Source organism: Saccopteryx leptura, chromosome 10, assembly GCF_036850995.1.
Source record: "Saccopteryx leptura isolate mSacLep1 chromosome 10, mSacLep1_pri_phased_curated, whole genome shotgun sequence".
NCBI lineage: Eukaryota > Metazoa > Chordata > Mammalia > Chiroptera > Emballonuridae > Saccopteryx > Saccopteryx leptura.
Genome location: NC_089512.1, coordinates 3,389,997 through 3,415,377, shown reverse-complemented (window position 1 = coordinate 3,415,377; position 25,381 = coordinate 3,389,997). Strand labels below are relative to the sequence as shown.

Below are 25,381 nucleotides of genomic sequence, written 5' to 3'. Positions count from 1 at the left end.
TGTGTGTGTGTGTGTGTCTGTGTGTGTGTGTGTCTGTGTTGTGTGTGCTGTGTGTTTGTGTCTGTGTGTGTGTGTCTGTGTGTGTGTGTCTGTGTGTGTGTCTGTGTGTGTGTCTGTGTGTGTGTGTGTGTGTGTGTGTGTGTCTGTGTGTGTGCTGTGTGTGTGTGTCTGTGTGTGTGTCTGTGTGTGTGTGTGTGTCTGTGTGTGTGTGTGTGTGTGTGTGTCTGTGTGTGTGTGTGTGTGTCTGTGTGTCTGTGTGTGTGTCTGTGTGTGTGTGTCTGTGTGTGTGTGTGTGTCTGTGTGTGTGTGTGTCTGTGTGTCTGTGTGTCTGTGTGTGTGTGTGTCTGTGTGTCTGTGTGTGTGTGTCTGTGTGTGTGTGTGTCTGTGTGTGTGTGTCTGTGTGTCTGTGTGTGTGTGTGTGTGTCTGTGGTGTGTGTGTCTGTGTGTGTGTGTCTGTGTGTGTGTGTGTGTGGTCTGTGTGTGTGTGAATTCTCCCAGCATGCTCCAGAACTGTCTTTGCACATTTCACAGTTTATTCGAGAGCAGAAAACGGTTGCCACAGAAAGATAGATGACACAAAGTTTCAATTCCCCGTCGTCTTCTGCGCTCACACGGAGGTAGGGCGCGGAGACAGACGGGGAGCACGCTTCTCCTTACCTCGGTGCGGTTGGTGCAGGGTCACAGGCGCAGGGAGAGATGGTGGCCAGGGTCTTTCTAAGAGTGCCCAGCTTAGTGCATAGGTGCATCGGATAAACTTGTTCAGTAAATGAGTATCGAAAATAGAGAAAATGGGAAAGCGGCTTTCTTTAAACTGTTATTTTTTTAATTATTTTTTTTATTTATTCATTTTAGAGGAGAGAGAGAGAGAGAGAGAGAGAGAGAAGGGGGAGGAGCAGGAAGCATCTACTCCCATATGTGCCTTCACCGGGCAAGCCCAGGGTTTTGAACCGGCGACCTCAGAGCTCCAGCTCGATGCTTGATCCCCTGTGCCACCACAGGTCAGACGGGAGAGCAGCTTTTAAGGCCAGAATTACCACCCTCACAATGATTAAACACTGTCTTTAAGGCTTCTGCCGTGACCACTAGGCTCCGTCGAACATTAGATGTGGACGACTTTAAAGAAGAGACCGGATGGCTGACTCTACATCTAAACTTTTCTGGGTGCTTCTTAGCAAAAACAAAAACAACCCTCCCCCCCAAAAAAACAAACAAACAGTTCTCTTCGTGTTCCCTCTTTCACATTTCCTTTTCCTAAGAAAAAACATGTGTTCAAGTCGTCTAATCGTGATCCGTCCGATTTCATTTCGGCAACTGCTAAAACGGTTCCCTTGGGGACCCTGGTGGTGCACTGGGCTGTCCTTGCACGGGACGTCCGCCCAGCCTTCCGGGAAGCCCCATCCGTGGTGGTGCTCACGCTTTGTCGTCTTGCAGACAGGACCCTTGATGTCACCTGGCAACCTGTTCCCTGTATCTGCTCTCAGGGGACCTGGGGCCCTCTGCTCCCGCTGCTCGGTCCTGGCTCTTAGCAGCTGGCCTCACTCAGCCCCCGGGCTAAGGCCGGAGAGCCCCTTCCAAACGCAGCCGGCCTCACTCAGCCCCCGGGCTAAGGCCGGAGAGCCCCTTCCAAACGCAACAGCCACCCTCTGCCTCCGACACTCTGACACTCCGCACGGCGGGCGAGTTCCCCCTGAGGTAGCCACACCCAGGCCCCACGTGTCTGTCTACAGGTTAGCTGGCCTAAGTCAGTCCCCTTGAGAGTCCCCCGGACAGAAATGGCATGCAGGACAGGAAATCCCAGCAGGGGTGACCTGAACTGAAACAGCCCGAGGACGCCAGCTGGAGGTGTTCCACTGGGAACAGGAGGGCAGGTCCCCCCGGTGGGCAGCCCTCTGGCCCTGGCGCTGCCACCAAGTGAGTCACAGGACAAGCCCCGGCTGCGGATGCCGCCATCCGCCCCACCCAGGCGCCGGGGGCGGGCAGGGGCCCCTTGCCCCTGACGGCGCTGTGGTCCTTGGAGCCGGGCAGGGGCCCAGCCTGTCCGAGTGCCCCTCGGTATTTGCCCACAGGAGCCCCAGGCTCAGCCCCCAGCGAGGGAAGCTGCCGGCCCGTTTTCACCACGACAGCGGGGATGATGAAACAGCCAAGGAGAACCAACCCCTGAGTCAGAACGGGCCCGAGATAAGGCTCATCCTCAGCGCCTGTGGCCGCCTCTCTGCAGCTCGGCCACCGCCCTGCTCAGTGAGTGGGCTCCGGGCTGACCACTGGCCACCGGCCAGCGAGCCCTGGCTGCTGCTCTAGCCGGATCCCGGGCTCCCCTCTGCGTCATGTTATGACCCGGAGGTGGGGGGTGGGTAGGGTGTCGGGAAGGAAAAGGGAGAAGTCACAATTGATGAATAGGGTGGCAAGCTTTCAAAGAAAAAGGGGAAATAAAAACCCCTTCTTATTAGCAGGGACAGAGCTCACCGTCATGGAGCTATAGACAGGCGCGTCGGGCCGGCAGGCAGCATGGATTCTGGGCAGAGCCCTGTGCCCCGTGGACCGGCTCAGGCGCTGACGGGCGCCAGTCCATGCAAGGTGAGTCACGTGTGGAGAGAGCGCCTGCGGCTTCCTGGAGGCTTCGATGGGAAGCGTGTCGCCCACGGGGCCAGATGCTTTGGGGACCAAACTGAGAACAGCAGCGTCTGCCAAGATGTCTTAGGAAACACCCGAGTTTAGAACAGAGGGTAGAGGGCACGGGAAAAAATCTCAGTGAGGAACTGTGGGAATTACTTAAGAAAGTCCAAGCGAAGGAAGGAGAAGACAGCATTGCCTCTCACCGAAGTTTGTCTGCCTTGTGTTTCTCAGGGCAGGGGGTCTGGGGGGGTGTCTGGGAGTCTCGGGATGGTTTGCTTTTTTTTTTTATAACATGTACGAAAGTTTGCTGAAAATTCTCCCTTGGCTTCAAGTTCACTAATGATTTACCCAAAGCAATGTAAACATGTTTCCATGTATGCAAAAGGAATGGATGAAATGAATAAAAGAACAAGGGACAGAGAGAGAGAGGGAGAGAGAGAGAGAGGTAGAGAGAGAGGGAGAGAGAGAGAGAGAGGGAGAGAGGGAGAGAGGGAGAGAGAGAGAGAAGAGAGAGGGAGAGAGAGAGAGAGGGAGAGAGAGAGAGAGAGGGAGAAAGGGAGAGACAGAGAGAAGAGAGAGAGGAGAGAGAGAGGGAGAGAGAGAGGAGAGAGAGGGAGGGAGAGAGGGAGAGAGAGAGAAGAGAGAAAGAGGAGAGAGAGAGGGAGGGAGAGAGAGAGAGAGAGAGGGAGAGAGAGAGAAAGAGAGAGAAAGAGATAAGTAGAGAGAGAGAGAGAGAGAGAGAGAGAGGGAAAGAGAAACCAGAATGACTCACGCTGCCTGAGCCTAGGACGTCTAAACTCACGGGAAAGCGTCTGCTGTAATGAGGGCATATCGATGAATGCATTTGACGTTTCAGTCAATACCGATCTCACGTGGAAAATTTCATTGCCTGGTACAATTTCTGTTTTGTGGGAAAGGTGGTATGCCCTGCTTCAGGGTGGTTGAAAAAATATCTTAACGTATGCAGTTATATGTTAACCGTTTGCATTTTTTTTAAAAGCGCAATTAAAGTTTTGGAGATCAAACCACCTCATTTGCTTTCATTACTTGAAAGGCGCCCCAGGGAAATTTTTAGGCGAGGGCCAGACCGAGGTGTCACACCTTTCCCCAGACAGACGTGCTGTCCTCCCTGCCCGCCCCCTCGTTCCCGGCCTGCCGCGCTCTGATCTAACCTGTCCCCGTGCCGGGTGTGACCCTACATAGCCTGTCTTGGTAAAGGGACGTGCACTGATTGACCTCTCCTCTGGACAGGGTCTGGCCCGTGCCTCACGCCGGGCCGGGTGCTGGGCGGCAGCCACAAGCTGGGACGTGGTGGACACTGTGCTGCTGCTGGCCCTCTACCTCTGAGCCCGGTCTGCGGATCCCCGGAGCCAGGTACGTCCAGGAACGGGCAGTGTGGATGGAGGATGACAGTTACTGGACAGGCATTTGACCACCGGGGGGACAGCAGCAAGCGCCCCCCGCCCACCCCTGGCCAAACACGCCGGGCGGGCGGGGGCATTTCTCTCTGTCTCTGCTGAAGAGGGTTTACGCCTGTAGCCACTCTCTGAATCCAGGAGTTATCTTTTAGGGCTCTTTCAGAAGATTAATCAGAAGTCTAGTAGTAGTAAAAAAATAAAATAAATAAAAAAAGAAAGAAAAAGAAATTACATGCATTATACATGGTCCTTCTGACACTGATTTTTTTTTGGAGTGTGCAATATACCTAGCTCAACGTGTTGTCGACGGTTCCCACCTTGGTTTCTTTACTGATTCTTCATCACCCTCCCCCCCCCACCCCAAGAGATAGATTTTATTGCCAATTCCCCTGTTCAGTAAAAAAAAAAAAAAAATAAAAAATGAGGAAGTTAAAAGCAAACACTTTAATTTAAGGGCCTAGTGGACCATGAATCCTTCAGCTGCATTCCGAGTTCCATGCCCTGAGGTCGAGTCTGGAGTGAGATGTCACCGCCGCTGACTCAGAAAGACCCCGAAAGCAGGGCAGCAAATAGACCTGCGGTTCTAAAACCAATGCCCCGGGCAGAACAATAAGCTGACTAGATAAAAAAAAAAAAGAGAGAGAGAGAGAGAGAGAGAGACGGGACAGTATTTAGAAGTCTGAACTTCAATAGAATTTGACCAGTTCTCCGGAACACGGGGGAAATCCGACGCCCCCTGTCGGGGCGCGACCCCACTTTCTAGAGAAACATCTGTCAGGTCAAGAGATCGCCTCCTCTTTCCTCCCAGATTTCAAACAGCGCACAGAACACCTGCCAGAAGCCAGACACGCTCGCTCGCAGAGGGCGCTCGAGGAATCTGGGGGGGCTGACTCAGCGAGCTGCGCCTTGAACGGGCTGAAGAAACCGAACGTGCTATTTCTGACGGCTGTAGGTAGGCGCCCTGGGTCTCTGCTTCCTTCTGCTTCCCCTGAGTCTTGCTTTTTTTAACAAGGCCATTGCTTTCTGCTGGATTTTGGTGGGTAGCCATGAGCAGAAGAAGAAAGAGTCAAACATTTTCGTCATTTCGATATAATTTTTAAGCTAGTCAGGTCGCTCTGTTCTTGCACACACACACACACACACACACACACACACACACACACACAATAATCACCCACTTGACATCTATTTTAACAGAATAGGTTTGGATTAAAGAGCTAGCCCAAAAGGGATTGGGGTTGCTTTTCTGGCAGGGGTGATTGCTGTGTCTGGGACCCCAACTATGAAGGGGCTGTAGGCCCATGCCGGTGGGGCTGTGAGGGCAGAGCAGAGAGGGAACGGAATTAGAGAAGAGAAGATTTGCGGTCGGCGGCTGACGCCCCGGCCATAGCCTCATGTCGAATGTCTCCGTCTTACAAAACGTCGTCATCCTTGGTCACCTGTAGAGTCCTCTTGAGGGTTCCATGTTTTCTGTGGGACGAGCAATTGTCTTTCAAAGGAATCATCTTTTCCAGTACAAAAATTATCGCCAAGAGATGGGGGGGGAGGGGGGCAAAGAAAAGGGAAAGGCTGTTTTGTGGCAAAATAGATCCATCATCCAAAAAAAAAAAAAAAAGATGTTTAAATGATGGCATCTGGAGAATAATTCTGTTCTCAGCAGCTGTCAAACCAGAAAACGTGACACATTCTAGGGGCGCGTGCGTGGTTATGTAAAATAGTTCATCATCTCCCCCCAGCCCCCCCGGAGATAGTCAAGGGTTTAACTACTGACTTCAGCAGTTTAAACGCGAAGGATAAACAGGCGTGTGTTATTTTTACAAGTACGGTTGTAACAAACTACTTATTTTCCCAGTCAGTAAGAGTCACAAGGGAATACCAATTTTGCATTTTTTTTTTTCTGACCTTGAATTCCTCCTGTTAATGAAAACTAGCGCAAAGATAGAGCAGGTATAATATCATTTCAGGAAATGCTGACATCTCAAAGACACCGCCTTCTTCATTTGAAGAGGAAGCTGTCTTTGTTGTCGTTTGTTAAGGTTTTGTGTTTTTGGGTTTTTTTTAATCTTTGCTTCTCAGGCTTAGTAAATACTAATTCTTCAATTTATTAAAAAATTTCACTTGTTGACAAATTTAAAAATATTGAAGTATCTGTTTTCATTGTCATTGCCATTGTTGTTTTAAAAAATTCTTCTTCTACATGTGATGGAACCGTTAGGAAGAAACAAGGTTATTTTTGAACAAAAGTGGCATAATTCTTCTGATTAGCAAGACTGAAGTTTATTTCAAAAAAGGGATTGAGTCACTTATAAGCAGTGCCTGTCTTCTACATTGTGACATTTTACTCGTTTCATTAGTAAGTTGAGATAACGATAAACTAAGTGGTAAGTTAGTTAAGTCGTAAGTGAAGAGGTAATAACGTAGGAAGTGTTTTTTAGCATTCCCTGAACATATCTATAAATATTTAGCCAACGTCTAGGTTTTGTGGTTCTACCAGAATTACATTGGGGAAGTACCAAAGCATTGAAATAAAAATTTAAACTAAAAGAAATGGTAAGTCATTCAAATGAGCGCAGAGCCTAGGTTTTGCTGTTGCGAGATCCGAGATCGGGTCTATGTTTTGTGCGCCGGCTGATTGATCTTTGAAGAACGATTGTGGGCAGTTGGATAACAGCCACCCCCCACCCCCAGATCAGTGGGGGAGCAGGAGGGACGGCAGTAAGGTCTGGTTCCTCAAAGTCAGGGCCGCCCACGCCAGGTGGAAGCGTTCTTTCAAGTTCGGCTCGTATGAAAGGTCCCTTTCAAGATTCGCAGAGGAAACACTCAAAGATTTCTCATCTCCAGTTCCCAACAAGAGACCAACTCCTTTCCCTGGACTTGTGAACGCAGACGCTCACACTGCCACACCGAGTGACGCAAACTTCTCTAGCCCAAGCTCACCTTGATTGTCTAATTCTGGCAGGCGGGTAGAATTAGGCTTGCGTGTGCTCTGGACCGATTACCCGGTTTTCAATTCTTCTTCCCGTCCATCTACTCCCATTCGGGTCCACTCAGCCTCCGCCACCCACCCAAAGCTTGAGGCATCACAGGTCCCTGCCAGGCTGTGACACAGACAGTTTCCTTTCCCACATGACCTTTGTTATAGAGTTCAGCTTCTGGTCATGCTGGCCTGTCTTTAAATCCTCCATGATGAACGTGGTAATGGCGTTTCCTTTCCATCCGATGAACTGCACCCGCAGCTTGGACAGTTCCAAGATCTGCCCCTGCTGGGTCTCCCACGGCTCCCCCCACCCCTCCCCCATCCTCTCCTGTTGACTCTGCTCTCCGGGGCTCTGCCCTGGCTGCGTCAGCTCCCAGGAACCCCTTCCCCTGCTCGCTGGCTGGTGTGATGCCTTCAGGGGTCCACACTGAAGTCTCTTTGCTCCTACTGGGCCCCGCCACACGCTGTTATTGGAGCCGTTACTAGACTGAATGGCAATTGTTAGTTGCAGTTCATGCCACCCCTCAGGCAAGGTTTGTTGGTATCTGCCTGGCTGGCACATAGGGGATCGTGCATACATACACGCTTGTGAACTGGCCAGATGACTACATTTCACTTCAGGGACTAGCTGTGGGCTTTTCTTAAAAATGGCCGCCGCGCGAACCTTCTTGTCTCTGTGTTCTGTAGAGTTGGATCACCATGGCGCCCACGTTACTGATTCTCTGGGGGACCACCATGATACTGCAAGCAGACTCACTTCCTGAGAAACAGTGTAAGTGCCCTCGATGAAACCCAGTGATGTCTCTTAACAAAATACACAAGCGCGTTACAAAAAAATGCTAGCATTCTCTTCTGCTAACTGACCCCCCAATTACAAAATTATAGGTGGATTTTTTTTTTAAAGGGGTAGAATATTTGTCCTTACCAGGATACAGACCCCGTACCCGTGCTGTGTTTTGAGAAAGCGAGGTTGGTTGAAATGCAGATTTTACGCTGCGATGGGAAATCCTTTTGCAAGTGTGGGCTCCACGCGACAAAGCCCACAGCCCAGAGCGGGAGCTGGTGGCCACTCCGGAATGTCCCTCCCTGCAAGGGAGCGGACAGGAGGCCTCACGACCGCAGGGCCACCGTCTCCCACTGCGTTTGGTTCGGAAATCTGTTGATCTGTAAGTTTGGTGTGCAAAGAGAGTCTAAGGAAAAAAAAAACCTGTCCCACGGTCCCCGCCTCGTGTTGCCAAAGAGAATGTCCTACAGTAATGACAGTGGTTTATGGCCACACTGTCCAGTGCAGTCGCTACTAGCTATGGGTGACCACTGAGCCCTTGAAATATGGCTCCTGTAATTAAAGCAATGAAGGGTTTGTTGTGTGTGTTTTTTTTTAATTCATTTAAATTTAAAAAGTCATGTGTGGTCAGTAGTGACCGTCATGAGCTATGCCCTGTAGACCAAGCCCTGAGAGTCCGTACGGGGAGGCCACAGAGGCTATTGAACATTCAAGGGTCAATGGAAATGCCCTGGCCATGTAGTCAATGAATCAAAGGACATTCCATAATTGTGGTACAACATTATCTTAATTTTATAAAAAAATGTAAGAAATTTCATTGGCATATGCCCAGGAAATACACGTTAGTACCATTCTCAGCGGTAGGGTTGTAAAAAATTCTTTGCTGTTCTTTTTCTTTTCTTTTTTTCTCATCTGTGGTTTCCACAATTTCTGAAATGAATAGACATTGATTCTGTAATTGAAATAAAGCTTTTATTTTGAAAGCAAAGTTCGAGAAGGGTGTACTAAGAAAAAAAAATAAAACACCTTTTTTTTTTTTCTTTCCAGAAATGACTATGTAAAAAGTTTGGCTTAGAAATCTGTTTTGACTTTGAATTATAATAAGAAATCCATTTCGCCTCATGAACCGGTGCCCATACAGAAGCATAAGTACATTTATATAATGGAAGGGAGACTTTCAGGGGACAGAGCTCGTTCTTACTGTTGTTGCCGCACGAAACAGCGCTTTGATATCTTTTCTGTTCCATTTTCTTCTGTGTCACTAAAATAAATTGCTAGCCACAAACCAATGCATTATCCCAGCCAACTAGTGGGCTGTGACTCTCAGTTTGAAAATGCTGGTTCCTGTAAATAATAATAATATAGCAACATATTCGTATTTCAATTAAAAAAATCTGTCGATGGTATAAATAAACACCTGGACAACGTAAAAAAAATAAATAAATAAGCCTGACCTGTGGTGGTGCAGTGGATAAAGCGTCAACCTGGAAACACTGAGGTTGCCGGTTCAAAACCCTGGCTTGCCTGGTCAAGGCACATATGGGAGTTGATGCTTCCTGCTCCTCCCCCTTCTCTCTCTCTCTCTCCCCCCCTCTCTAAAATTAAAAAAAAATGAAAAAAATAAAATAAAATATAATGAGTTAAAAGCAGCTTTCAAGGAACGCCTTTCAGAATTATGTCAGTGTTGTATGTCCTGCGAACCGTCAGAAAACACGGCAGCACACAATAAAATATTTTAAGACTTTAGAAAGTGCTGTCCATGGACAACGGGACATCCTTGACCTCTTTCTTTCTTTTGGTCAGTTTCACTTCTCCCACCTGTCAATTTCACCATTCAAGTTACTGGTTTGGCTCAAGTTCTTCTACGTTGGGAACCCAATCCTGATCAAGAGCCAACGGACGTTAAGCTGGGGTACCACGTGAAGATCAGCACCCCGGAGGACGATGACGTAAGCTTCCAGGCCAAGGGCCCCCCACCCCTAGAGTTGATTGCAGTTTGGATGGCACTGTCTTTACCGAGGGCTCAGGCTCTGTTCCCAGCTGAGCCGTGTCTCTGCCGAGACGGCTGACAGCTGGTGCCCGTGTGTCCCGTAGCAGCCGAGGACATTTAACCTGCGGACAAAGTTCTTTCTCTCAGAAAAGAAAGCTTAGTGACTTCTAAGGCACAGTGGATGAGATGTAGGATTTTACGTTGTTTTCTAAAATAGCCAAACAGGCCCTGGCCGGTTGGCTCAGCGGTAGAGCGTTGGCCTGGCATGCAGGGGACCCGGGTTCGATTCCCGGCCAGGGCACATAGGAGAAGCGCCCATTTGCTTCTCCACCTCCCCCCCTCTTTCCTCTCTGTCTCTCTCTTCCCCTCCCGCAGTCGAGGCTCCATTGGAGCAAAGATGGCCTGGACGCTGGGGATGGCTCCTTGGCCTCTGCCCGGGGCGCTAGAGTGGCTCTGGTCCTGGCAGAGCGATGCCCCGGAAGGGCAGAGCATCGCCCCCTGGTGGGCAGAGTGTCGCCCCTGGTGGGCGTGCCGGGTGGATCCTGGTCGGGCGCATGCGGGAGTCTGTCTGACTGTCTCTCCCCATTTCCAGCTTCAGAAAAATACAAAAAAAGAAAGAAAGAAAAAAAAAAAAGATAAAATAGCCAAACAGAAGAGAGAGGGCCAATGAAATGGGAGGAGGGCAGATGACCATGTCCAAGGCCACGTTTGTGCCCCGATTCCCACGTTTGTAGCCTTGGACCAGACACTTAACGTCTTAGGGCCCCAGGTGCACTGCAGGGCCACGTTAAAGCACCTGGCACTGAGCAGGTGCCCAATGAAATTCGACCAAGGGTGAAACAGTTGCGTACCCTGAACAATGTTTCAGTCAATCTGGAATTCTCGGGGATTTTCTGTCAGAAGTTATCTATGGGAGGAGGCTGGAAGTAGAGACGGTGGTCAGAGTGGACCAGGAGCCTTACTTGTAATCTGTTTGTTCTTATAAGAAGAATGTATTTGTGTACCATCGAGGAATTGATTATAATGTTTTCATGATATTGTTTATTTAAAGAAAGAAACATGTATCAATACTAGAATTGGAGCATTTACCCACTTCTTAAAAACCACTTAATGAAAGGTTGATTAGTGTGTAAAACCCTGTACACATGTAAGGTATACAACTTAATGAGTTTAGGGTCAAGACTATACTCATGGAACTGTGGGTTTAATTACTGAGTGAACCTATTCCACGGCATTTTACGTGACCCTTAAGAATCGGAAGAAAATGCGTATCTGATTGAAGTATGTAGTTCTCTGAGGGCTAGTTCCCTTTTTACGTGTCATGACCTGTGGGTTTTGTTTTCAGTGTGAAACCAGGAACACGGAGAGCAAACGTGTGACCATCCTTCATAAAGGCTTTTCGGCGAGCGTGCGGACCATCCCGTGGACAGACCGCAGCCTCCCGGCCAGCGGCTGGGTCTCCGCCGAGCTTCCGGCCCCAGCAGGTGAGGCGGGCCTCCGAAAGCCCCGTTTTCCATCTCAGGCTTTGCTTTGTCCCATAGGACAAAGGCAGAGAACTAACCACCCGCTTTGCTAGGGACAGCCCCCGGCCCCGCCCAGCAGCACCCTTCCCCCTCATGACCCTCCTACAAGGCTGCGGTCACTTGTTGTTGGCATAGCCCCATCCAGTGCCAGCTGGCCCATTCCTGCCAACCTCACTCACACTTCTCACCCCCCTGAGCAAAGGCTCAAGGGTCGATCAGGTCGCTCATGATCGAGTTCTAAGGTACCTCTCCAAGGACACGCTGCGTGGTCCCTTTGCTCTGTTCCCCCGGAAGTCTGCCCGTGACCCACGCACAGCACCCGCCTTCCCTGGAGACCGATCTCCCGGCCACCTGCTCCGCCTGCTTTTCTGTGTCTTACTTTTATTTATTTTGACATTATTATTAATTTTTAAACTAAGAAATGCTTCTGAAATGTTATCTTCATATTTATCCATCAGGGGAGGGGGATTACTAACCCCCCGGTACATCAAAGCCTCTGTAAGGCCACCCCCCCCCTTTTTTTTCATTCTGTCTCCTGAAGGATGCTCTCTGTCCTCGCCGCTCATCCACGGGCAAAGCTCTTCATGGGTGCATAGCATCGCTTATCTTTTCTAGATTAGATTACAGCCTGCCATCCCCACGGTGAGCCCGCCGGGGAGCAGGGACCCTGTCTGGTTTGGCCGCAGCTACACAATAGCAGTGCCTACGTCAGACACGGGGTTCCCTTCCGGCTCCGTCACTCCTCACAACAAGCTCTACGACGGCCGGCACTGCCGAGAAGCCGCGAGAGTGAACGCCTCTACTGCTCACAAAAATTAGGAGATATTTTATAGCTTCACATTCATTTTGAAATACCCCCTAATTTTTTGTGAGCTGTATAGTTGCCGTGAGTAAAAGAGGGCTAGACCCACTGTATCTACACTGTCCTCAGTGGGAAGCCAGGGTCACTAACCGGGGACCGGGGTCTCTAATGTGTAAAAGCAGGGATGCTCCCAATTGAAAGCTTGGACACACACACACACACATGTGCGTGCACACCTAACGGAAGGAACAGAGGAAGAGTGGCCACCAGGTCCTGGGACGTGTGAGCGACATAATAACAGAGACCCCGGCCAGTCTGACCCACAGGTAACTGTCCAACCGTTCGCCAGGAGAAGAGGCCTCGCCTCCCGAGTTGTGTCAGTGACTGAGAACCGTGCCGTCCAGGTCGTCCACTTACTCATTACGACACGTTGTAGACCGCAGGGCGGCCGGTTCACAGGGGTCGTGACCTCAAGCTCAGACGCTGACCCGAGGCGGACAGGAGGTCACACACGCAGGCTCCCCCTCCAGCCCCTCTGCCCTTCTCTGGCATTACGACACGTTGTAGACCGCAGGGCGGCCGGTTCACAGGGGTCACGACCTCAAGCTCAGACGCTGACCCGAGGCGGACAGGAGGTCACACACGCAGGCTTCCCCTCCAGCCCCTCTGCCCCTCTCTGGCGCACACTCCTGCAGCACGCCTTTCAGAACGACGTTTCTGCGAGTCTGACGGTCCTCGGAGCACACCCCCCCCCAGGACGACGCGAGTGGAGAACCGGCTATTTCTGCCTGGAATCCAGCCGACCTCACACCAAATCGTCCATACCTCGGACGGGCACTGGGGGACAAGCAGATTCAGACACTCGAGATGGCACGGGGGCGCGGACCGTCTGGGTGTTTAGAGCGTGGGCAGGCTTCCGTGTCTGTATGACAGTGGACATGCGTGTGCATCCTGTCTGCGACCATGTCGTATAAATGACACACACTGCGGTGCACGGAGCCGAGCGGCTGTAGCTGGTCCTCCTCTCATCTTTACCCTCTCTACAGACAACGGCAGGTCCCACTCCTCTCCCTGTTGAATGACATTGGATAACATGACAAAAATGACCAGGTCACGGACTTACACTAAGCGAAAAGACCCCCTCCCCTCACTCAAGACCGAGTCTACAGGCCTGCTTGCCCGTGGACGAGGTCCTCCCCGACCCTCAGCCTAAGTGCTCCTCGGCTCATTCAAGACCGAGTCTACAGGCCTGCTTGCCCGTGGACGAGGTCCTCCCCGACCCTCAGCCTCAGCGCTCCTCGGCTCACTCAAGACTGAGTCTACAGGCCTGCTTGCCCGTGGACGAGGTCCTCCCCGACCCTCAGCCTCAGCGCTCCTCCCCTCACTCAAGACCGAGTCTACAGGCCTGCTCGCCCGTGGACGAGGTCCCCCCCCGACCCTCAACCTCAGCGCCCCTCCCCTCACTCAAGACCGAGTCTACAGGCCTGCTCGCCCGTGGACGAGGTCCCCCTGACCCTCAGCCTCAGCGCTCCTCGGCTCACTCAAGACCGAGTCTACAGGCCTGCTTGCCCGTGGACGAGGTCCTCCCCGACCCTCAACCTCAGCGCTCCTCGGCTCACTCAAGACCGAGTCAACAGGCCTGCTTGCCCGTGGACGAGGTCCCCCCCCGACCCTCAGCCTCAGCGCTCCTCCCCTCACTCAAGACCGAGTCAACAGGCCTGCTTGCCCGTGGACGAGGTCCCCCCCGACCCTCAGCCTCAGCGCTCCTCGGCTCACTCAAGACCGAGTCTACAGGCCTGCTCGCCCGTGGACGAGGTCCTCCCCGACCCTCAGCCTCAGCGCTCCTCGGCTCACTCAAGACCGAGTCTACAGGCCTGCTCGCCCGTGGACGAGGTCCCCCCTGACCCTCAGCCTCAGCGCTCCTCGGCTCACTCAAGACCGAGTCTACAGGCCTGCTTGCCCGTGGACGAGGTCCTCCCCGACCCTCAGCCTCAGCGCTCCTCGGCTCACTCAAGACCGAGTCTACAGGCCTGCTCGCCCGTGGACGAGGTCCTCCCTGACCCTCAGCCTAAGTGCTCCTCCCCTCACTCAAGACCGAGTCTACAGGCCTGCTCGCCCGTGGACGAGGTCCTCCCCGACCCTCAGCCTAAGTGCTCCTCCCCTCACTCAAGACCGAGTCTACAGGCCTGCTCGCCCGTGGACGAGGTCCTCCCCGACCCTCAGCCTCAGCGCTCCTCGGCTCCCCTGAACCAGCCCGAGGCCGGTGCTCCGTGATGGGCTCTGAAAGCACCCAGTCTGCACAGTGACGGGGAGGCTGAAACGAAAACCAGGGCGTTCCCGTCAAGAAAGAGGGGGGACATCCTGGGAGAAACGAACACAAAGGGGTTCTCTTTGCCGTCTCGTGTCCCTGTAAGTCCTTCCGTCACAAGTAGGACCCGAGCACATTAGTGTGCGCTGTGTTCTCTCCAGAAGCGGCGTGATTCCGCAGCGTTCGCGAAAACTGACCTCCTTCCGAGCAGCCCTCTACGCCATCCGCTGCCCGTGACGCATTCGGTTGTAACCGCACGGGTCACTGAGCTCTGGGGTGGAGACCTTCTTCACCCGCTCTCATTGACAGTAAAAAACAAAACCCAGGCCCTGGCCAGTTGGCTCAGTGGTAGAGTGTCGGCCTGGCATGCAGGAGTCCCGGGTTCGATTCCTGGCCAGAGCACATAGGAGAAGAGCCCATTTGCTTCTCCACCCCCCCCTCCTTCCTCTCTCTCTCTCTTCCCCTCCCGCAGCCAAGGCTCCATTGGAGTGGAGATGGCCCGGGTGCTGGGGATGGCTCCAGGGCCTCTGCCCCAGGCGCTGGAGTGGCTCTGGTCACAGCAGAGCGTCGCCCCTGGTGGGCGTGCCGGGTGGATCCTGGTCGGGCGCATGCGGGAGTCTGTCTGACTGTCTCTCTCCCTGTTTCCAGCTTCAGAAAAATACAAAAAACAAACAAACAAACAAAAAAAAACCAAAACCCACATCTGGGGTAGGAGGGATCAAGGTGTCCCAGCGAGCTCTTGACCAACGTGCAATAGAACAGCAAGGCCGCTGGACACGGAGCTCCGAATGACAACAGAGCATACTGCTCTTAAACTCCCACACGTGCATGTCCCCAAGTAGCTAGGCAGCGACCCGATGTCGCACCCTGGGGCTGTGCAGCCCCCGCCTCGTTCCCCAGCCAGCGGGCCCCTTGCCCATGGTAGGTGTCTCTACATAAGTGTGTGACGACAACTGCGTTCTGCGGATGGAGAAGCGTTTCCCGATCCCTGTGGTTTCACAGGCAGTCCCGGATTCAGAGGCGGTCATGAGAACGTCTTGTTCTTTCCCTCTAGGGTCTCCCGGAACCTCGATCGTGAATTTAACGTGCACCACCCACACCGCCGCCAACAACGGCACCGACCCGAGGCCCTACCGAGTCTCCCTGCGCTGTACCTGGCTCGCTGGGGAGGCGGCCCCCGGGCACACGCAGTACTTCCTCTTCTACAGGTCGGGACCTGCTTGTCCTTACGCAAGGGGGCTCGCTCCCTCCCCGCCCTGAAAACTCACGAGTGTTCCGATTCAGGTACAACTCTCAGACCGAAGAATGCCGAGAATACAGCCAAGACGCCCAGCAGAGAAACACCGGCTGCTGGTTCCCGACGACCTTCATTGACAGCAAAGGGCGGGACTCGCTGGTCGTGCACGTGAACGGCTCCAGCGCGCATGCCGTCATCAGGCCCTACGATCAGCTGTTCGCACTCCACGCCATCGGTAAGGTGGACTCAAAGCTAGAGTCGCGGGATCTCGGACGCGCAGCCGTGGAAGGGGTTCTAAATACCAGCTTGCTTGACTCCTTTTCTGATCCTACAACCATGGGGACGGGGTCCTCAGCCTCAGCGCTGCGGATGTTTGGGGGCCGGATAGCCGGGGTCGTGGGGACCGGGCTGTGCGCTCCGCAGGTCGGAAATCTCCCCGACTCTGTGCCTGGCTTCTCCCGACTAGCTGCCAGCAGCACCTCCCCCACCAGTGGTGACGACAGAAATGTTTTCAGCTGTTTCCAAATGTCCCTTTGGGGGGGGGCGATGTCTCCCCCAGTTGAAAACCGCTGCATCAGGGAACATGAACTGACTCCCTGCTTCAGGAAGCCGTTTCATCTCTCAGCGGTGCTGCCTGGTGTCGAGAAGTTTCTGTGTGAGGGTCCTGTGATGGGTTGGTGGCCCCTCCGGGCTGTTCTGATCCATTTCCCCACAGGATGGGCTCCCAGCTCTCCCAAGACAGCCACGTTCCTGCCCTGGGGTCTCTCCTGCCCCATGGCACCCACCCCCAGTCTCATGACCCTTCACCATTCTGGTCTGTCTCCCCCGGAGGCTCCTGAGTTTAGAAATGTCTCTCTCTCGGGCCTGGGATCCTCGGATATAAACATATTACTTAAGGTTTCATTTGCTCAGGTCTCGAGGAGAAGGTGTTCTTCTTCCCTCTAGACGTGAGCATTGGTGACACTTCCCCAGAGCCTGTCACACCGCAGACGTGGTGATTGACATTCGAGGTGGAGGGGTGGGGTCGGGGGGTGGTTAGAGCGGGCTCCGGAGTCAGTCGGCCTGGGCTTGGGTCCTGGCCCCTCTGCTGACCAGCTGAGGGACCTCAGGCACTCTGGTCATTCCTCCGTGCCTCAGTCTCATCTGAAAGAGGGGGACGAAGGAATGCTTCCTACAAGGCTCTGTGAGAATTAAGTGTGCTAATAATTATCAAGTGTGTAGAACAATGCCTTGTACGGGTGTGCATCAAATACGGAAAACGTTCTTGTTTCAAGGACGTGATTTGGATGTGACATACCAGTATCTATCTTAAATGGAACATTAACGTGGTTTAAAGGACCATAGCATTTACTAAAGAGTAACGCGATTCTCTTCGAGAGTACATTTTCTTAAGTGACTTAAAAACGTTGCTTTCAGGGTGAGAGAAGGACTTGGGAAGCCATGAAATTCACTTGAACCCGGACACAACCTGATACAGGCATTCATGTGATGATAGGATTTTCCCTTCGTTGGGACCAGTTCCTCAGATTACTAAGACAAACAGAGACTTGGGGACAGACCTCCTGGGTTCAGAGCCAGCGGGTCCCACTCTCCGCTTGTCCCGATGACTCGTCGACTATGAGACCTTAGTCGCCGGACCTAACACGAGAACCCTCCCTCAGAAACCCCTTCTGCCCACATCACATGGCCGTAGATGGTCAGGCCGAGTCTCGGGGGAAAGGACTTAGTTCTCGTTTAAGTCAAGACAAATTCAGCCCAATTCGTTCTGCTCCTAGGGGTCCCCAAACTTTTTACACAGGGGACCAGTTCACTGTCCCTCAGACTGTTGGAGGGCCACCACATACAGTGCTCCTCTCACTGACCACCAGTGAAAGAGGTGGCCCTTCTGGAAGTGCAGTGGGGGGCCAGATAAATGGCCTCAGGGCCGCATGCGGCCCGCGGGCCGTAGTTTGGGGACGCCTGGCAGAGCTTCCCACTCCATCTCCCAGACAAAGCCAGACAAGCCCCACCCACTCGATAAAACAAAAAAGCTGCAGCCCAGGGTGGGGAAGTGGTCCTCCAGGGGCCACACACCGCCCGGTGGAGGCAGGGGCGCGGTGTACACTCCCGGGCCAGCCCTCTACGGGATCGGTGGTCCTCCGGGGGCCACACACCGCCCGGTGGAGGCAGGGGCGCGGTGTACACTCCCGGGCCAGCCCTCTACGGGATCGGTGGTCCTCCGGGGGCCACACACCGCCCGGTGGAGGCAGGGGCGCGGTGTACACTCCCGGGCCATCCCTCTACGGGATCGGTGGTCCTCCGGGGGCCACACACCGCCCGGTGGAGGCAGGGGCGCGGTGTACACTTCCGGGCCATCTCTCTTTGGGATTGGTGGTCCTCCGGGGGCCACACACCACCCGGTGGAGGCAGGGGCGCGGTGTACACTCCTGGGCCAGCCCTCTACGGGATCGGTGACCCTCCGGGGGCCACACACCGCCGGGTGGAGGCAGGGGCGCGGTGTACACTCCTGGGCCAGCCCTCTACGGGATCGGCAGCCCTCCACCGCGAGGAGCGGAAAGGGATGGGGGGTGGTCTTGCGGTTGGCTGACGAGGGAAGAGACTCCATCCGCGGTTCACTGCCATTCGGGGTAGGAATCCTTGCTGGCGATGGGAGGGGCCTGTCCTGCCCTGGGGACAAGACGGAGTTGGTGGTGAACCACCGGAGTCCCGTGGCTCGCGGTCGGTGAAGCAGGCCCGGGAGGGTGAGTACCGGGGACGATGGACGGGGTGTGCCAGCCCGGCTCACCGGCCTCTCCTTGTCTCACCTAGATCTGGTGAATCCTCCAGGGAGCGTCACGGCCGCCATGGAAGGCACCCGTCTCTTCCTGCGGTGGGAGAAACCGGTGTCCGCCTTCCCCGCCCACTGCTTTGACTATGAAGTGAGAATCCACGACACCCGGAAGGGCTACTCCCAGGTAATTCTTCAGATTGTTCTCATCGTCGATGGCGTCCTTCTTTCAGATCCATTTTTATGTTCAAACGATCCCCAGTGACTGCCCTGGTGACAGCTTGGAACGATTAAGGCCACGGATAACTCACATCCACCCAGGCTGTATGAGAATACGCCAGACCCCACTGGCCTCTTGTGCTGGAGGGACCGAAGGTTTAGTTGAAAATAATACAAACTGTACCAGAATAGAAACTTACCACGGTAGTCAGCACGACCGTGGGTGCATATCTACGAGGGTGCAGCCGCCGTAGAAAGCAGAATGGTGGTCTCTCAGAAGTTCAAAACAGAATCACCACATGACCCAACCATTCTGGGTACACATCCCAGATAACGGAGGGCGCGTTCTCCAAGAGAAACCCGCACGCCCCTGTTCACAGCGGCGTTATTCGCCATAGCGGAAATGAGGAGACCGCCCAAGCGTCCAGACAGAGGAACGAAGAAACAAAATGTGGTGCGGACGTAAGACACGGTATTATTCAGTCTCCGGCGGGGGGTCCTGACACAGGCGACAACACAGAGGAGCCCAGAGGACGCTGGTGAAGTGAGCCCGTCCCGAGAAGACCAGTGCTGCACAAGGCCACTTACGTGGGAGACCGAGAGCGAGAGTCACAGAGACGCAGGGTTGGTGGCGGTCGTGTCCAGGGGCTGGGGGGGGAAGGGGGTGTTTCAGGGGCGGAGCTGCAGGTTTGCAGGATGAAAAACGGGCCGGATGGAGATCAGTGGCCCAACAATGCGGACGTTCTCAGCACCGCCGAACGGCACGCTTGAAAATAATTCAGCCGGCACCTCGTATGTTCCGTGTGTTTTACCACGACATGAAAAACAAAACGAAACTCATTCACACGGATGGACCGAAAAATGCCAGGGGGGAGGAACTGAGGAGGCAGGCAGCACCGACGGAGCGCCGGCCGTGTGCCCGGCTTCGCCACGCCGCCGATGGATTCCATCCTCACAGCGACTCCGGTGCGGGATGACCCTCACCCCCTTTTCCCAGGAGAGTGGGGCGCAGAGAGATGAAGCGACCTGCCCCACTCCACAAAGTGAGAGGCAGAGGGGGACGGCTGGACGCGACCTCACGTCCTACCGAGAGGAGGAGGCGGAGCAAATTCAATGAGAGGAGGCGGAGCAAATTCAATTCGACTCAACAACTCTGGACACATCTGACTTCTCCCAGAACGGGGGGTGCTAGGACTTGGCTAGGAAAAAAAAAAAGAAAAATGGTCTCTGTTTTTAAAACTGCAGACACCGACCGTGGAAGCCACAGAAAGATGCCCACAACTGTAGCGTCCAAGAACAATTCTGGTGGCGGCATGAAAGCCGGATGTGGGTGGGGAGGGGTCCCCTCGATCGGGATGGGTCCCCGCGGACAGGGGTGTCAGGGGATGGCTACTGCTGTGGTCCAGGCGCAAGATGACGAGAGCCAGAACCGGCAGCACTGGAGGGGCAGGGGAGGAAGGGGGGAACGCTTCGAGCAATATACCTCAGGTGCAGGGTCAGGGACACCTCTCGGGTTTGGGGTCCAGGGGCCTAGCTGGACGGTGGTGATGCTGATCGGCAGGGGAGCGTCAGAGAATGGCTCGCTGGTGAGCAAACAGCCTCGTGTCAGCACCAGACAAAGTCAGCTTGAGTGGCCTGTGGCCACCTACGATTAGACCGGACCACCCAAAGTTGCTGTTTTTGCCCGTCAAGAACGGGTTGAATATTAGCCGTTTTCATGTGACCCATTCTAAGATTTTCCTAAGCTTGGGCTGTGCAGCGGTCACTCTGTTTCACTCAATAGCCCACGAGGAGGTAGGTGTCATTGTTCCTGGATTGCAGAGAGGAAACTGAGGCTCAAAGGGGTCAAACAACTGTCCAGCAGGGAGCTGGGGGCCGAGTTAGAATTCAACCTGCCCCTGGAGAGCTCTCTGCTCTTTCCGTTTCCCTGGGCACCCCTCACCCCTCACCCACCCCCCGTGGTTGTAGGTCAGCGATCAGCAAACATGTTTTGGTAAAGGACCAGATATTCTAGGCTTTGCCGGTCCAGTGGTCCCGGCTGCCGTTACCCAGCGCTGTGTGTAGGACCAACGCAGCCGGGGGCGTGGGAGGGTGCCCGTGGGACGTCCCCGGTGGGCCCTGAAACTCAAATCTCACGTTGTGTCCGTGGGTTGTGGAATGTTCTTCTTTCGGTAGTTTTTCAATCCTCCAACGATGCCCGAAGCAGTTTTAAGTCGCAGGCCCCACGGGGGGGACAGGCAGAGGCCAGAGGGACCCACAGAGTGCCGCGGGCCGGTGCAAACCATGATGGAAACCAAGCGACAGTGTTTGGCCATCTGAGTCCAGAACAAGGAGGGACAAGACGGGGGGTCAGGCCCCCATCGGCCGCTCTAGTCTCTCTCTCCTGCAGCGTCATGTGCACCCAGAGTCTCATGTCGGGCTGCCAGTCGCCCGTTTTATTTATTCTGGTCACCAGAGACCCCTCCCTCCCCTGAAGGGTGACTGCCAACCCGTCCACCCTGAAGCAGCCTGAACTGAACTAACCCATACGTGTCCTGTTAGTTTTTAAGCGGGGGGCCACCGCACAGTGAGTCACACGGGTTACACAGGACCTCTCGTTCTGACCGTTAGCATGGCTGAAATGAGGGGTCTACTCTAGAGATGACTGTGATGCTAACTAACCTCACCCCCTCTCCACCCCCATCCAGACGGGAAAAATGACCACCAATGGGTTCAACACAACCGTCAGTGACGCCTCCAGGTACTCCATTGAGGTGAGAGCGGCCGTGAGCTCGGTGTGCCGGCCGGCGGGGCTCTGGAGCGCCTGGAGCTGCCCGGTTTACGTGGGTGAGTCTCTCCCGTTTGCTTATTAAAGCCAGCGGCCCCGTGCCTGGGTCCAGCAGATGACCGGGACGTGCATGACCACTCGTGGGTGTTGAGAGGCTGTCACGCCTGCCCTGCACCCCGTCTCCTGTCCGTCCCATCTGTCTGTCTGTCCCCTGCCCTCCCAACCAGAGAGGGACTCACCCTGCAGCCTGTGACCCCTCCACGTTGACGCGCCCCGCCCACACCAGCCTTTCCGGAGCTCCCGCTCCTGAGTTTTGTTCAGATGATCCGGTTCCACTTCTAAATTTTTTTTTTTTAAATTACATTTTCCGTTTTTGAGATAGTGTTGATTAGGATGCTGTGGTCAGACCTGACCCAGAGCGAGCCGCTGTGGCTTTTAGCCTTTGTCACCGAAGGGGGACACCGGGCAATGCGATGGCTCATCCGAGGTCCCCGCGGGAAAGCTGTCATTGGTGCGGCACGCTGGTCTCACTCGGATTTCATCCACGTCCCGTGTCCTCGCGTGCACTGGGTGCTGCGCGATGTTATCACAGGTGCGGGTTCCTGCCACTGTCCCCACAGTGACAACACAGGACAGGGCCGCCACCCCCCGGGGCCCCTCCTGCATCTCTCTCTCTCTTCCTCCCCTCCCCTCCCTTCCTAACACCCTGGAATGACTGTCCCCCTCTCCATGTCTCTCACGTCCCCGTGACGAATTCGGAATAAATCCGTTCCTTTTTCTTGAAGAAGATTCCGAAATCGCATCCTCTTCAGAGCCCCGTAAAGTCTGGCTCCACCCCCCCACCCCCCGAGCCTCATCCTAACTGGCACCGCGGGTCACATCACAAGGATCCAGTGTCACTTGGGGTCCGAGGTTGGTTCTGCAGCTCTCTCTGCTTTTGACCAGATTGAGTAGTTTACCTGGCCAGTCGGACGGATGACCGTTGTGTCTCCTTTGGGACCTGTGAAGGGCGAGGCCATGCCCAGTGGCGGCTCTGGATGGACGGGCCGTGCTCACTGGGCCACGTGGCACCCCATGACCTAGAGATGGGGCCGGCCGTGCACCTTGAAGACAGGAAATTCATACCCTGTGTTGCTGATCACCTGGGTGTCTTGGGCACCTGCAGGTATTTTATGAGACAGAGACAGAGAACAGCGAATCTACATGGCGTGTGTGACACAGACAGGCAGCTCGGGGGCGCAGACGCCCAGGGTTGTGTCGCTAAGGTCCCCGAGAGATGAGAGTAGCGGGAGGCGCCCCGGAGGCTGAACGCAGGACGTGCGTGTGGGGCGGCCGCCTGGGCGCGCACTGAGCGCGCCCTACGCTTCCCTGGCGTTGCCTTTGCCAAGCCCATCAGCAAACCCACTGCGCAGAGGAGAGAGGAGGTTAGGAAGTCAAGGCCATCTGCTGAACTCTGCGTGGCCGGCAAGTGGCAGAGAAAGGATTCAAGCCCAGGTGGACGCCTTCTCAGCCCTGGATTCGGCGGGTGGCAAAGCCCTGAACAGTGAGGCTTAAATTTATGAGTTCCTGGTGGCTGACCTGGGGGTCCCAGCCGGTCAAGCGCGTGAGTCGTGTTCCTCTCACCGGCGGAGAGTCAGCGGTCGTCTGAAGAGCATTGCTGAGGAGGGATTTCTTTCCGGCGCGTGCTACCGTGGTCTGCGATTTAATTCATTCACTTCGGCTGGCGGGTGGGTCTCCCGGGAATTCCCGGGCAGGGAGCCCTCAGCCTACCTGGGTGTGCGTCGGAGGGATGCTGGTCAGGTGGATTTCCACGGGAGACTGGACAGACGGGAGAGCCCGGCCGAGTCTGCGAGGGGCTGGTTGCCCACGTGAGTTTCCCAGGAGGAGTGTCCCCATTGGAGCTGGGCAGCGCTCCACCCACACAGCCTCCCAGGGAGGCCCTGGCATCGCCCGGAGGGGACTCAGAGGAGCAGCACGGGTCTCCTCTCCTGGGGAGAGGGACCCCCAAAAGGGTGAACGGCAGTGAGAACGGCCCAACGGCCGGCACCTGCTTCCCAACTCGGCCAGTCCCTTACGTCCCCGCCCTGTCCCTACGTGGACGACCCGACCTGGCCACATGGAGGGCACAGCGCACGGGGGCCTCCCTAACGCCACTTCCTGGGCGCGGATAGAACCAGCTCTGCTCACCCAGAGGGAGACACGCCGGAGCAACCTGACTCAGGCCCCCGGGCGTCTTCAACAAGGAGAGGAATGAGATCACAGGCCCGCAGTCGAAGCTCAGTCCTCCTGCCTGGGGTGTGCGTGGTGAATTTCTTGTCTAAAGCGCTTTACGCTGCTCCCCAAGGGCACAGAACACACTGGCCCCCCAACTGTCGGTGCTTCAAAGTGTGGTCCCGACACGACCGCACACACAGCGCCGGAGGTCTGCTCGGGGCTGTCCGAGGACCGCAGGCCAAGGTCACGGTGACCGAGCCAGGAGCCCGGGCCAGGGGGCCGGGCCTGCTTTCTGAGCATCCGCGTTCTGAAGTTCTCGTCCCTGTTGGCCGCACAGCATGTAGAGCGCGTACGAGTGAGGGAGAAACCGGAAATAAACCCGGAGCTCTCGGCTGGAGCCATGGCTCTGCCCCCGTCGGGCTCTGTGACCTGAGTTAGAGACAGCAAAGGGCTCTGCTGTGTGAGCCGCGTGGGAACAGTGACCGCGCGGTGGCTCTGTGGGGGAGGGAGGGTGCCCAGGCTCCTTTAAGTCGTCATACAAAGTCTTGATCCCTTGTCCCCACTGCAGGGGCCAGAGTGGGGACCAGTGTGCCAGGGTCTGGGCCCCTGACCTACTCAGTCCTGCCCTAACCGCTCTGGGTCTCGGTTTCCTCACCTGTGAAATGGGCACGCCACACCCCAGATTCCTTCCGACTCTGCATCATGATGCTTCCCGCCCGGTTGGCCCACCACAGATGTGCTGCAGGTGACGCTGTGCCCCCTGACAAGACTTTATTTTAAGCTTGTGTCTAATTTATTTTTTTTTGAATTATTTTTTCTGAGGTGAGAAGCGGGGAGGCAGAGAGACAGACTCCCACATGCACCCGACCGGGATCCACCCGGCATGCCCACCAGGGGGCGATGCTTTGCCCATCTGGGCCGTTGCTCCATTGTGGCCGGAGCCATTCTAGCGCCTGAGGCAGAGGCCATGGAGCCATCCTCAGTGCAGGGGCCAACTTTGCTCCAATGGAGCCTCGGCTGCGGGAGGGGAAGAGAGAGACAGAGAGGAAGGAGGAGGGGAGGGGTGGAGAAGCAGATGGATGCTTTTCCTGTGTGCCCTGGCCAGGAATCGAACCCAGGACTTCCACACGCTGGGCCAACACTCTACCACTGTGCTAGCCAGCCAGGGCCCACCTCCTGTATTTGAAGGTCAAGGAATGGCGCCCCAGAGATGTCCACTGACCCAGCAGTTACCAAACAGCTGAGAGGCGGCTATTCATGGATACTATCCTCAGATAGGTAACAGATGAGTCAGTTAGTGGAGAGGAGCAGATTCAATGAACCCATCACAGCCCAAGGGTGGTTGAGTACAGAGCGAGATGGGGATGAGTAAGTCTGGGTCCATGAGCAAGAAGAGGCTGGAGGAGCTAGAGCTGTCGTCCACCCCCTGGGCTGGCCAAGACCCCAGAGGTCAGGGTGAGGGAAGGGCACTTGGGGAGGGGGGGACCCCAGCAAGCCTGTGCTCTGCCTGGCCTGGAACTTCTGCGATAGCTGGTCAACTCCTGTGCTAGGATTTCCAGAGCCAGGAATACATGTGTTGTTGTGTGTGTGTGTGTGTGTGTGTGTGTGTGTGTGTGTGTGTGTGTGTGTGTATGTATGTGTGTGTGTTGTGTTTTTTAAACAGAATTAGCAGTTCCCTTTTGTCAGTGGTCGTTATCACTTCCTCAGCAAGCTGCTAGGCCTTATCTGACGAGCTGACTTCCTGCTTTCCACGTCTTTCTCT

General features: G+C 54.9%; 1 protein-coding gene across 1 annotated transcript in view; it reads left to right on the top strand.

The window, feature by feature from the left end:
* The first annotated feature begins 2,449 nt into the window (after positions 1 to 2,449).
* IL5RA (interleukin 5 receptor subunit alpha) overlaps positions 2,450 to 25,381 on the top strand; it is a 39,678-nt gene continuing 16,746 nt past the window's right edge. The window contains exons 1-9 of the mRNA XM_066351051.1: positions 2,450 to 2,574; positions 3,865 to 3,987; positions 7,696 to 7,780; positions 9,596 to 9,741; positions 11,128 to 11,266; positions 15,470 to 15,623; positions 15,700 to 15,887; positions 18,461 to 18,606; positions 21,326 to 21,464. Of these exons, the coding sequence (XP_066207148.1) occupies positions 7,708 to 7,780; positions 9,596 to 9,741; positions 11,128 to 11,266; positions 15,470 to 15,623; positions 15,700 to 15,887; positions 18,461 to 18,606; positions 21,326 to 21,464 (985 nt within the window). The 5' untranslated portion in view covers positions 2,450 to 2,574; positions 3,865 to 3,987; positions 7,696 to 7,707. The remainder of the gene's footprint in view (positions 2,575 to 3,864; positions 3,988 to 7,695; positions 7,781 to 9,595; positions 9,742 to 11,127; positions 11,267 to 15,469; positions 15,624 to 15,699; positions 15,888 to 18,460; positions 18,607 to 21,325; positions 21,465 to 25,381) is intronic.